Source organism: Dasypus novemcinctus, chromosome 21, assembly GCF_030445035.2.
Source record: "Dasypus novemcinctus isolate mDasNov1 chromosome 21, mDasNov1.1.hap2, whole genome shotgun sequence".
NCBI classification, from domain to species: Eukaryota; Metazoa; Chordata; class Mammalia; order Cingulata; family Dasypodidae; genus Dasypus; species Dasypus novemcinctus.
The window spans coordinates 71,543,040-71,557,211 of NC_080693.1; the positions used below are offsets into that span (position 1 = coordinate 71,543,040).

The 14,172-nt window shown below is 33.8% G+C and overlaps 1 protein-coding gene across 4 annotated transcripts in view; it reads left to right on the forward strand.

Annotated features, from left to right (window-relative positions):
• The window catches only part of CEP112 (centrosomal protein 112), a 575,007-nt gene that overhangs the window by 13,867 nt on the left and 546,968 nt on the right, over positions 1-14,172 (forward strand). For all 4 annotated transcript variants that reach the window (XM_058284590.1, XM_071210757.1, XM_058284587.2 and 1 more), the window contains exons 2-4: positions 633-746; positions 3,357-3,547; positions 5,614-5,789. In XM_058284590.1, the coding sequence (XP_058140573.1) occupies positions 641-746; positions 3,357-3,547; positions 5,614-5,789 (473 nt within the window). In that variant the 5' untranslated portion in view covers positions 633-640. The remainder of the gene's footprint in view (positions 1-632; positions 747-3,356; positions 3,548-5,613; positions 5,790-14,172) is intronic.

A 14,172-nucleotide genomic window follows, 5' to 3' on the forward strand; every position in this document is an offset into this window, starting at 1 on the left:
CTATGTTTTCTTCTAAGAGTTTTATATTTTTACATTTTACATTTAGATCTATGATTCATTTTGAGTTAATTTTTGTGTATATAGTTTAAGGCTTAGGTTGAGTTGTTTTTTTGTTTTTTGTTTTGTTTTTGCATATGGATAGCCATTGTTAAAAACTATTCTTTTTCCATGAATTGCACTTTTCTCGAAAATTAGTAGTACTGATTGTTTTGGTCAATTTCTAGACTCTCTGTTCTATTCCATTGGTTTATTTGTCTATATTTTCACCAATACTACACTGTCTTGACTACTTTAGTTTTATAGTACATCTTAAAATTGGGTAATATGAGTCCTCCACCTTTGTTCTTCTTTTTCAAAATTGTTTTGGCTATTGTAGTTCCTTTACCTTCCCATATAAATTTTAGAATCAGCTTGTCTATATCTACTAAGAATATTGCTGGGATTTTGATTGAAATTGCATTAATTCTATAGATCAGTTTGGGGGAGAATCAATATCTTAACTCTAATGAGCCTACTAATTCATGGATATGGTATGTTTCTCTATTTTAGGCCTTCTTTTATTTCTTTCAATAGTGTTTTGTAGTTTTCAGCATATGGATCCTTAATATTTTAATTTAAATCTTTTTTTGCAGCCTGGATTATGGAAATGGAAAGTGAAGAAGAAAAATGGGAGAAACTGGATGCAGAATTTGATCATTTTGTGGTAGATATGAAGCCCTTTGTTCTAAAATTACCCCATAGATCAGGTAAGATTAGTTAAAGAATTAGATTCTAAAGATTATTATTTTTCCTTTATTCAGTTTATTTAAACCAGCAAACAATCAAAATGGAAGGAAAGGGAAATTGCTTTAGTAACAATTTTCATCTTAAATCTGATGGAGGATTGTTTACTTTGAACTGTTCAAGGGTAAATAGAATATAATGACAATGCCCTTCTAAGCTGCAGAAAGATCTTACTGTGATACCACTTCTCATATGGCATGAGCTTATGGCATGGACCTCTATTCTTGGCTTACTTTCTTCCTGAATCCTTTTTTTTCCTCCTTTGTGGAAGTGCTGCTGCTTCTTTCAGGAGCATGTTGTCCTCCTACTCGCTGACTTTTTTTTTTTTAATCAAATTAGAAAATTATCTATTGGGCCCTTACCCTGTATAAAATCAAGTGTACCTGAGTTTTATTGCTGTCTCATCTCTAATTCTTGACTTTTAAGTCTCTTATCTCTAATTTTGGAATCAGAGTCTTTGTTTCCAGTTAAAGAATTTTGAGATAATTTAAGGCAACAAAGAGCAGTTGGAGAGAATTTGGGTGGCCAGGAAGATTCTCCAAATTATACTCAGCATAAGGCTAGCTGCAAAGGTAAAACTGGTTTGGGAGCTTTTGAGTGGGCGTTTTGGAGTAGGGCAGAGAAACTATGGCTTGTACCCCTTCCAAAGGCCCATTTTCCCTGAGGTGTTGAGCAGACACTATATTCAAAGGGAGGAACAGACTCAATATTGGACATTTATTCCAGGGAGTTGTGCTGGGAAAAGGAATGTAGTGTATGAATTATGTGTTCTTTGCTCACCCACTTTTTCCAGGGCCTGCAGTCATTCGTACTCCAGGGTGATCTGGCCTGATCTTCTCTTAAAGCCCCTAACCCTATCTACTTCACTTACCTTGTCAGACCTTGACCTCTTCTTTTTGCCTCTGCTCCTCTTCAAAATGAGTATTTCCTGCCTTATGACTTATTTAAGATTATTTGAATTTGTATTTAATGATATTTTTATACTATGTCTTCTGATGATATTCATTACCTTTTATATGCCTTTTGTTGTAGATCTGCTGATTTGGAAAAATTTGTATTAAAATCATCAATTATAAATGTATTTTAAATCAAACTATCCTCCTATTTCATCTTCCTTTAATTTATATTAATCAAACTATTTAAATCAAACTATCCTCATATTTCATCTTTCTTTAAAATGGAATTGGATTATTATCTATGTATGACATATGGTCATTATTGGTTAGTCCGTAACTTTCTTTTATTTATTTACTTCATAATGATCACTTGGGAATTCACAATCCAATCAGGACATAGAACATTCATAATATCTTATATCTTGTAGATAAATTCTGCTTTTGATAATGTGTTTTCCTCATAATTTTAAGTTGAGAGGTATATTCATCTCATTAACCAAGTTGTTTTACTAAATTCTGGGCTTTAGAATGTTGTGTACATTTCAGTTTGCTGCAGGTCGTGGAAAATACATAGGCTGAAAAACTGTTTATCAGTTTCACTTTTGTATTTTGCACAAAATCTGCTTAATATTTTATGAAGGTTGCTTTGTAATTCTATACTTTCCAAAGCTGAAAATATAAAAGTTCTTTAGGGGGATAACTTTCATACTTGTAGGGGTATTTGTAAAGGGATAAATCTGGCTCCAGTAATTTTTGTAGGTAAAACATTAAGTGAATGTGACCTTGGTAAACTAAGAGATTAAAGCAGATTTATGATTTGGGTTAGATACAGAATCCCCAAATTGAGCTAGACTGTTAAAAGATTAATGTCAAAAGACCTTAAATAATTTTGTATCATGCCAAGGTAATATAATCAATAGATCATTTTATGTGCACTAAATAGTGCTATATTTTTAAGGTAAATTTTTAAATGAATAATTGTTTTATGAAATTAAATATAAGTAGCAGTCAGTTATTTTTAGAAATGTTAAAATCCTTAAAAAATCAGTTACAAATTCCTGGAAATTATTGGCTTTAATAAATAAAACATTTGCGATTTCATTTTAGCGTAAACTTAAAATGCTTAAATAAATTAGTGATTGCATTTTATCTCTCTCTAGGTTTTATAGTTAGAATTATTGAAAGACTTTTCAATATAGCAAAAATTATTTTCGAGTTGAAAAATAAAATTTTTGGCAAGACTTTATTTCAGAAATTTGCTTGATAGTAATCTAGAGATTTTATATTGTGAACATATTTCTTTGCATTTGTCTTACCTTATCGCCAGGTAACTAATAAAGTTAAATTTAAGGCCAGGGACCAGGAAAATATGGCCCATAGGTTAAACCCAGCTCCCTGCCTTTTTTGCAAATAAAGTTTTATTGGAACACAGCCAATACCATTTGTTTACATTTTGATGATGACTGCTTTTGTTCTATAACAGCAGTTGAGTAGTTGCAATAGAGATCATATGTTGTGTAAAGCCTAAAATATTTACCATCTGGCCCTTTACAGAAAAAATTTGCTGACCCATGTTCTAGGCAAAAGCAGATACTGTTAGTATACTTTGTTATTAAGTTTTTTTTGTTTTTAGTTTCCTGAAAAATCAAGTCTCTAGTAATTCTTATACATTTATAGAACGGCAGAGGTGTGCACTTTGGATTAGAAAACTGTGTGAGCCTTCAGGAACAGGTACTGGAATAATGGGCAGGAAGAATCGGAACCTGTATGCAAAACTGTTGCTGCATATGCTTAAGCGAGGAGTGCTCGAAGGCCCTTTTACACATCGACCTGAACCAGGGACGTTAAAGACTCTTCCTTCATACATGGTAGGTGTCATTGACAAATATGTATTGATTTCATTTCTGTAAAAGTTAGTGTCTATTATCCCTTTTGGGAGTAGATTGATTTATTAAAGTTGATTTCAATTTTTTCTACCTTGAACAGAAAACAGGTGTTGGCTTCTAAGGGGACTATCCTTACTGATTTAGTCATCCCATAGTGTTCAAAAATATTTCTGAAAAACTAAAAGCGAATTCTTTTTTCATATTTGAACCTTAATTTCCCACTAACTTTTACTGGATTATAATAGTATTTTATATATATAGGTCAGTAAGTTTTAGTTTATAAAACTTTCATATACATGATTTCAGATTTCATGGGAAGTTGTATTAGCTGATCTCTAAATTTCCTTTCTACTCTAATAAAATGACACCTGTAAATTGGGGTTTAGAAGTTATACTTCATTTAAATTCATTATCAAAATCCACCTTCTTACAAAGGCAGTTATCATAATCATCGCGTGGTTATGTAATACATGCTTGGTTGGTGAATTGTTATTGCCCTGGTTCTTAGAACCATGAACTGTGCTTTGGTTTGTCTGATATTTCAGTACCTATGAAACTTGACTGGAGTACTAGGTACTAGTAGCTGCTGTTATGTTCTTTATGAACTGCAAAATTCCTGTGTCATTTATTTTAAGTTTTGTCTGTATTTTATCAGTTTACTTAAAAGTGAAATTCAGCCTGTTGGCGTGCTGTACAGAATGCCAAAGTTTTAATGCTGGTATCAATTATATGTTAAAGTAGAGCCATACATTTTGCTTTCAGTTAGATTAAGTGGCCTTTAGTATTTGGGATAGTAGTTATTTGACTTGATATGTGATTAGAAATTGCAATGATGGTCTCATTTAAAAAGAAACTGCTCTGTAAATCTGATTTGGGAAGGAGGGTCGTGCGTAACTCCTCTCTAGAGAAGGGTTTTCTTCAGAAATATATCATGAAGCCCAGCTCATTTAAAGAGAATAAACAGACTAATGTCATTCTTCTTGACGAATAAACAGTAGAAGTTTTCTGAAACACATTCAGACATTAAGATATGAATATATTGAATCATATTTTTCCATTCACACCCAATTTCATTGAATCATCAGGAAGGGCTTTATTTTACAGATAATAATAAGGTTTAGAGCCCTGTGTTGGGTTTCCCAGCTAGTGAATGGCATGGTCAGAACTATAATAAATCTTTGGTCTGTCATTCTTTTTTTTTTTTTAAGATTTATTTAGTTCTCTCCCCTTCCCCCCCCCCCACCCTGGTTGTCTGTTCTCTGTGTCTATTTGCTGCGTCTTCTTCTTGGTCCGCTTCTTTTGTTGTCAGCGGCATGGGAATCTGTGTTTCTTTTGTTGTGTCATCTTGTTGTGTCAGCTCTCAGTGTGTGCGGCACCATTCCTGAGCAGGTTGCACTTTCTTTCGCTCTGGGCGGCTCTCCTTACAGGGCGCACTCCTTGCGCATGGGGCTCCCCTACGCGGGGGACACCCCTGCCGTGTCCTTGCGTGCATCAGCACTGCACATGCGCCACACGGGTCAAGGAGGTCTGGGGTTTGAACCGCGGACCTCCCATGTGGTAGACAGACGCCCTAACCACTGGACCAAGTCTGCTGCCTGGTCTGTCATTCTTAACTGTTGTTCCCACCTTATTCAAGGGAATCTTAATTTTAATTTCTGATTTGTATTGATTGTGGTTTATCTGCCACTGATTTTGTATGTGTGTGTGCAGAGAAGTTAATGATAATAGAAGGAAACAGGGAAGCACATGATTTTTAAAAATCTTTCTGTTTAGTCTTTATTTAGTTTGCATAATTATTATCAGGTTTATTTGTTCTGTGACTCACTATCAAATTTTCTTTTAGAGTATGGCACAACTAAAATATGAATGATCAATTTATGTATATTAATGTTTCATAATATGTTATGTGTTGAATGATACATTTTTATATATTTAAATTTAAGTTGATCATTTGAAAGACTTATCAAACTTAAAACTTTGATGGAAATTTTAATTTTTTCTTATATACATTTTGAAAGAACAATTTTTCTAATTTTTTAAAAAAACAGTCCATCTATTTTGATGAACCAAATTCAGCACAAACAAAAGGATCAAACCCGGAGGGATTACCAGCTTGGGTGATGGGTGAACTGGTGACAAGTGAACACAAATTAAATGAATCATGGAAACTTTCTTCTGGAGAAGCTAGCACTTTGATGCAGTCACCAACGGATGATATTCACAGGTATGCTATGGAAATGGGATTTTGATTGTTTTACCATTTATCCTGTCCCTGGAACTGGGTCATGGATTCCATTTTCCTTTTTTCTTATGGTGAGTTAGGGTTCACTTTATACTTTTGTTAAAGTTGAGGGCCGTGAATGGACTTCAGGCAGGTAAAATAACAGTTGTACTTTTCCACCTACAATATATTTAAGATTGTTTTACCTTTTAAGCCACTTTTATGAGTATCTCTTAACCCCATATATATATTCCATTGCTTGGAAAGTAATGCATGAGTATTTTAAACAACACTGTTGTTTAAAATGACAAGCATTAATTAAGAACACTACCAGTGATTTCAGCAAAACAACATTCTGCATATCCATCTTGAAGCTTAGGCTTGAATTTCTCTTTCATTTTTCCCCTCATTGAACAATAGTTCTTTCCATTTAATAAAATAATGGAAGTAAAATTATACCCCATTAAACTTTGCTTTTTTACTATAGTACCAAGCCTAAATAGGATTTTAAGTTCAAAATAGTAAACTTATAAGTTTTGAAATATACAAAAAAAGCATTATTATGTAGTATAATTTTTGGCTTTTAGGAGGAATAAATTTAAATTTGGACCTTTACCAAATTTTGGTTTTCACCTTTGGCATTGTTTCCTGAAATGTTAAGTGTATGTCGAGTGACACGTACCATTCTTCATGTTTCATTCCTCAGTATTCTCTTGGAAATTTTACATTTAGGAATTATTTATATTTTATATAAATTTATTTTATTTAACAATGTAATCTTTCTTGTCCACTATAATTTTTGGGGCTTATTCCTTAATCAGATATGGTAACATTACTAATAATTTGAATTGTCTCCATTTTGATGGTGTTTGGTTATGTGTTTTTCAGACCTGACATATTATAGTGGAAAAGAACAGATGAGCACAAAGCAAGAGTTCCAGTCCTTATGAATTTTATTATTAGAAAGGGGAAACAAATTTAAATGGAGAGGCAAAAAAGGAAGCGGTGCTATGATCAAGGGCACACTCATAAAAATACAAAGAAGTGAATAGAGGGATCCAAAGGAGATGGTATTAAATACTTATTTTGTATTCATAGGAGAATTAAATTTAGAAGAGGTATAATTGTTAGCCTTATGACTTTTTTTAGCCTTAGATGTAGGTAAATGGAGGTAAAGAGATTGTGCAAAGAAAAATATAATTCTTTGGCTGCAAAATCCAGAACATTTGTTGAGTTTCTAAAATACTTGCCAAAACATTTGTTGAGTATCCAGGTAAATGCTGGGTGTAATGAATATGGAAGTTACAGTATAAAGGTGAACCACAGTACTTTGCCTGTATCTTGGAGCTTACATCAGAGGTATAAATTGGTGGTTTCCTGGAATAAGGGAATTGTGGGTAGATTTGTTTTGTTTCACTTACACAGTGTCTTTAAAGATTTTTGGATGAGTTATCAAAATTAACAATTGGAGAATTTCAAACATAAACCCAATTTTCTGGCTTTTCCTAAAAAATGAAAGATCTGGCAATCTTTCTAGAAGACAGCCATCAAGTTGGAGCTAAGTGATTCTTGGTTTCCCTCTTAGTGTAGTATAGTACCTTTACTACTTCCTGAGCTTTATTTTAAAAAAAAAAAGATTTAAGAAATCTAAGTATTTTTTTCCCATTTCTTATATTCTGTGAAAAAAGGGGGGGGGGGGGAGAGACAAAGAGGGATCATTTAATTCAAGAAGGGGAGAAAGACTGTCTTTGTAGAAGCGAAGAATATTATATCCTGCCAGTGTAATCACTCATCTGTTACCTCTTTCAGTCCTATGGGCATGTAATTCATAACCATTGTTATAGATGAATGGAGGAGAGAGAGAAGTACATGGGTAATTTCAGTACAGTGGTTATGTGTAGTTAGGGAACTATTTGCAAAGATTGAGGTAGGTGTGGGAGGGAGTAGGAAGGGTTCAGGATAGGAAATAGACTTGAGTTCTCCAGGAAGTCCAGGTGATTGGGCTTTGTCCTTCCTTGTAAAATGGGATAAAGTTTAAGAAACTTCAGTGAGAGTATATTCTTTAAATATTAGTTTCTTTTCTGGAAAATGAAACTATAGTAAAATCCCACAATTGTAACAAATAACTTATATCTCTTTGCCATGATTGAGTGACATTTTTAATGCAAAATAATTACTTGAGTATGGGCATCAGTTATCAATTATATAATAAGTAATTAAGGGGAAAAACAGGCAGTCCTGCGGCCCAGCTCTGTCTACTCATTCTTCAGATCTTAACTGAAAGGTCCCATCTTCAAAGAAACCTTACTTGACATACCAGTCCAGTTTAGGTGACCCTGTTATACACTTGTATACTACCCTGTTTTTCTTTGTTGCACTCATCACATGTGTAAAGCTTCACTATCTGTCCTTTGTGCCGGACTGTAACTTTTGTGAGGGCAGGGACTGTGATTTCCTCGTCAGCACTATATTTCTAGTGCCTTCCACTGGAGCTCCCTAAGTATTTATATTTAGGGAGTATGTTTTTGAATGAATGAAAAGATTGTTAGGTGCTGTTGTATATTCAGTATCATCTGTGCAAAAACCTTTGAGACAGGTGCATTGTAGATTTTAAAAAAACTTTTAGGAAAAGTTGAAGGAAGTATGAATTTTGGAAAACATTAAGGGACACTTGGATATAGGCTATAGAGATGTCTTTCACATACTGTAAGGAATATAAAGACAGTGAAGGCACTGGAAAAGGCATATCTTTCTGGTCAAGTGTGTCAGAGTATCACTAAAGCTAAAGGCCATTTAGGGCTGCAAAACTAAACTTTGCAGGCACTCTTTTTTATATGTTTTTCTTAATTTAATTTTATTTGATTTAGTAAACAATTTTAATTAAAAATTTAATCCACATGCACATTAATTAACAAATAATTATAATTTTGCCTAATATGAAGGCATTTAAAAAAATAAAACTAACATTTCTCTTAGCTAAAGCCAACAAAGTTGATTTAAGCCCAAATATCTAATATGTGATATTGGGTTCAGATAGGAGTGTGATTCAATGGTTCATTTTTTGTATTTCTTCTCTAAAGCTGCTGCTTTACTCTGAGTGGTCATACCGTGCTAATGAAAAGTTAGTGTCTGCTAACATTGACCTAAAACGTCTAATCAATTCTTCAAGAAATTGTTTTAAAAAGTTTATGAGGCTTATAATATTCGACACATGTATGTTTTTATAGTGAATAATTTATTGTTACTTAGAACCTAAGTTTAATGCTGCTTCATAAATTTTACAACCACTCCAACTTGTCCTTTCAAAAACCTCTTTAATCTTAAAAGATTTTCCCCCTTAGTGTTTCTTTTTTGATCACTTTATAAAATCCTGCTTTACTTAGACCTTTTTGTATGTGAAGTATTTCTAATGGCATTTTAGATTATGCTGTTTGTATCTTAGCCTTTTTATATCATTAAAGATGCAGAGTCCTTTTGAAGCCTGTTTGTTAGGACTCCCTATTCAGTAGAGATGGCACCTTTTCTTTACCTTTATCCTTTATTCTTCCTGTAGGATGTGCTATGCAGCCTGTTTCCAAACACATGTTAGAAGGATTATGAGGTTATATTCTATCTGGCTTATTATCATGATTTCTTTTTTCCACCTAATATATGTTATACACTGGTAAAATTTAGCATTTTACCCCAAATAGCTTCAACATGTAGCTTGTCCTGTCTGGGTTCTATTCTTAGCTTTTCTTCTTCCTATTTCTTGGCTTAAGGCCAAATTATTAGCTGTTTTTGTTTCTTAGTTTCTAAAACAGATACCATACCATGGATTGGCTTAAATAATGGGAATTTATTGACCCACAGTTTTGAGGCTAGAAGTCCCAAATTAAGGCATCAGCAAAGTGATACATTCTCTCCCAACTGACATTCTAGGGTTGGCTGCCAGAGATCCTTAGTCCCTGGCTTTTCCGTTACATGGCAGTGTCTTCTCCTTTCTCTCCTTGTTCAGTTGATTTCTAACTTTTGACTGCTCCCCATGGCTTTGTCTCTTTCTCTCTGTCTGAATTTCATTCTCTTTATAAAGGACTTAATCTAGTAATTAATAATAATTTAATTTACTTAATCTAGGTTAATGCCCAACCTGATTCATTTGGGCCACACCTTAACTGAAGTGACATCTTGAAGAGATCCTAGTTATAATGGGGCCACACCCCCCATTCTGGGGCCACACCAGAATGTGGACCAAGACCAAGAGCATGTCCAAACTGGGGTATCCAATTCAATCTACAATATTAGCCATATTTTATATTAGAAAAACCATTGGGGAGGAGTGTGGGGGAGTGGGGAGTGGGGTATATGGGAACCTCTTATATTTTTTAATGCAACATTTTGTGTGATCTATATATCTTTTAAAAAAAAGACAATAAAAAATTTCATTAAAAAAATGAATGCATAGAAGCACCAAGACCTTTTCCTGATTAAAACAACAACGACAACAACAACAAAAACCCCACTGTTCTAAGTTGCTTTGCCATTTTGTTAGAGATCTTTCATTGTATTTTTTATGTTAAATATCTGGCTGTTTTCATGGTAATAAAATATTTTAGTTATGTTTGGGTTTGTATAGTTTTAAAAAATGCTACTAAGGAGACCATTTAGATTTAGATTTCATCCCTGAATAGTTTAACTTCATTTAATTCTACAATCATGGGCTATATCCATGTATATTACCTTTCTGTCATCCTTCAGATGCTTACCTTTGAGATCTGATAAAGACCTTAATTGTCTTCGTGGTAGATAGACTTTAAGGTGACCCCCATAATTCCCCATCTGGTGTTGACACCTTGTATAATCTCTTTTCCTGGAGTGTGGGCAGGTTCTGTGACTTGCTTCTAACCAAAAGATTATGGCAATGGTAATGGGTGATTACCTTACATTATATAAGACATATCTTGCTAGCAGACTCACTCTAGAGTCTTGCTTCCTTTCCCTTGCCGGCTTTGAAGAAGCAAGCTGTCATGAGTCTTATGACCATTTTGAATGCTACTGACACCTGTTCAGGTGGGGAAGTGGATCGGATCCTTTTCTACTTGATGAAAAAATTACACATGAGCTTATACTGTATGTACAGTTCTCAGACTTGTTCTCTTTTCACTTAACTATTCTTAAACCTTGTGTTTTATAGTCTGTGTAATCTTTTTAATTGCAAATAATATTTCATACTGTGGAAGTCTTTGTAGTCTCTGCTGCTTCCAATTCTTTATCGTAAAAAATGCCTTAGTTAACATTTTAGTACTTATATCATTATGTGCTTGCATATTATCATTACATACCTGCATATTACAAATTTCTAGAAGAGGAATTGATTTTTCAAAAACTGGACATATTAACAAATGTAATGGACAAATAATTGGTGGGATTATTTGTTGGTTCAACATATTGGGCAATGGTAAAAAGCTCTGTATGTGCCAGTATGGAAAAATCTCTGAAATATATAAAGTTAAAAGAAATACATAACAGTGTAGTAAACTTTCATTTGTGTGTGTATATGTGTGGTTTAAAGACAATATGTGGATTCCTATGTGTTCATGTGCATGGAATATTTCTGGGTGTCACAAAAGAGACTTTAGGTGGTTACCTTTAGAGAGTGGTACTGGTTTGGAGTAGGGTTAAAAACATTTTTTGTCCATGTGTCTGTTATTTTTTAATAATCATAAATTTATTTTTATAGATATTCTCAGAATGCCCTCCAAAATGCCATCCTGAAAAATATTCAGGGATGTATACTGTTAGCACAGTGATACAAATTAATAAATTTAACTATACAACAAGAATATACAAATTTAAATGTAACAATGAAAATTTCTCAATACCTCCTCTAAATATTTGTGGATTCTACTCATTTTAATTATTTGTTGAAAAAACAGAAGCCAAGTGAAGCTTGTCCTATTACTTATAGTTCTATTCTAGAAACGTTTTATAAGTTATCTGATTTAATCCTCTTTACAATCCTGCAAGGTCATCATTGCCCAGTTGTCAGTTGTATTTATAGTTGAGGCAACAGCTTCAGGAAGGTCAGGGCACTTGCCCAGTGATAGATCCAGTATTGCAATCCAGATCTTTATTTTTCCAGGCCCTATGATCTTTCTAGTTATACCATTTATGCCATAAGTATCTTGTGCAGTAAATGGGGAAACTTCATTTTTATCCCTTTTTTCCCCCCTTGTGTTGCATCAGCAACCCAGGATTGCTATGTCTTTGTTCTCAGTGATTTCCAGGGGCAGGGGCGGAGCTGAAACGAAACAGTTTGCTTGTGTTTAAATCCATCTTCTGACACTTGGCAAGCATGTGTCCTCAGGCAACTTAATTCCTCTAAGCCTCGGTTCCTTGTTTATGTGGCGGTGGTAGTAGTACTGGCCTCTGAATTGGGAGGAGGAAGTGAAATAATGCAGAGAAGTCTTTGACACAGGGCCTGCTCAGTGTTGGCTGCTGCTACTCCTCATCATTGTTAAAATATTTCATCCAGGTGCTTGCTTGTTAGATTGTTGAACCGCTCTTGCTTTTCTAATGATGTAACCCTCCCACAGGGTATTATCTTAAAATCCATTGGTTATTAATTATTTTTGGTTACTAAAGGTATTATTTGTGTTCCTGAGAAAAAGAAATGAATGTCTATGCATAAATTTTCTGATTGTAAGTATGAATCCTACACAATCTCAGAATAGATAGAGTGGTAATAGTAGTTTGAAAGAGGCTATTTAGTTAACTCAGCAAGTACCTTTTTCTATAATAGAAGGAACACAGAGTGGTTAGCCCCGTATTTTCATTTTGTCACCCTCTGTATTTGAAGCCACCCAGGTAAAAGACTGCAGTTTGTCATTTCTGTGTCTCGTTTTTTTTTCCTGGTTTATATCAAAGACAGTGCAGAGGTAATTGGTTGTATTCTTATCTTACAATTCCATGAAAAATGTTTTAAAGGTTCTTTTTAATGGGCTTGTAATTATTTTTATGACATTTCAATGAAACACAAGGCTGTCTAATAGCATATAATCAAATTGCAGTTAGATTCTGGGATAGGGAACAATGAAAATGAATGATTTTAATAGCATTTATTATTTTTATGTGAAACTTTGGTTATAAGTTAGGAATTAGGAGATGGGATGGTGAAGAGGAGTAATGCTGGATCAAACCCGATGTTTAAACACTGCTTTGCAGTGAAAGAAACACGTTACTTCTGTTTATTTTAAAGGGATTTATTGATGAAAAAGAGGGCAGTAGTTTAGACATCTTTAGATACCTTTTTTATAAAGAGTCACCATTCACATTGCTTAACAATTCTGAGAATGTGCAAACAGAATTATTAATTGTATAATATTTTTACTGTATCAGATTTAGGCTAACTTTATATATATTGGAGTTGTATCTTTTAATTTACCTTGGGTCCTATTAAGTAATAAATGTGTTCATGCCTATAAGAAAGGATTGGAGAATAACTATCCTATTTTAAATCATTATAGAGGACTATAGTTTCTGCGTCTTTGCTTTAATAAGATTTTCCATGGGTTATTTGGTACTGTATTTTAGTTTAGAATGAAGAGTATAATTATAGTCTTCCTCTTATGGAAAATATGACTTTCTTTACAATGATCCTCTTTATGATGTGGTTTTCTATGAATGCATTATGGCAAAAAGCTGGGACTCTTATATGGCCTTTTAAAATGCTTCCAAATATAGCTACTATTTCATTTGTTTGTGCAGTTTAATAAAATGGCCAGCAGAGGGTGATCAAGTATAATGAAAATGTACTTATGGTTGTGTATGTTGATCTATGTGAAAACATGTTCCACATTAAAAATATTGATTTTATTTTTTTAGTCTGTATACTCCCAAAAATCTATAGCTAGAAGCTCATTAGTAATGTCTTTATTCTTTGTTAGGCTCCACTTTTTTTGTAGTAAATGACACTAGCACTTTTAAATAGCACCTGCCCATGAAATTACTGGATGGATTTGTGGAGGGGGCAATCAATACCATTCTTTCCTAGGTATTCTTTATGTCTTTTGGCATAGATATGAATAAGATTACACATAGTAAAAGTCCTTAAATATTATTCATACACAAAAAAACCACATTCATTTTATTTAAGAATAGCCCTGCTGTTGGGTGCAGAGCAGCCCTGCCCAATAGAACTTTCTTGTGATGTAAATGTTCTATAGCTGTGTTGTCTAATACAGTAGCCATGAGTCATGTATGACTGTTGAGCACTTGCAGTTAGGCTATTGACTGAATGCCTGAGTTTTAAGTTTTAGTGAATATAAATAGCCATATGGGGCTAGTATTGGACAATGCAGTTCTAGACCACAGATCTTCTAGCTGGGCCATTGGAAAATCTGCCCTA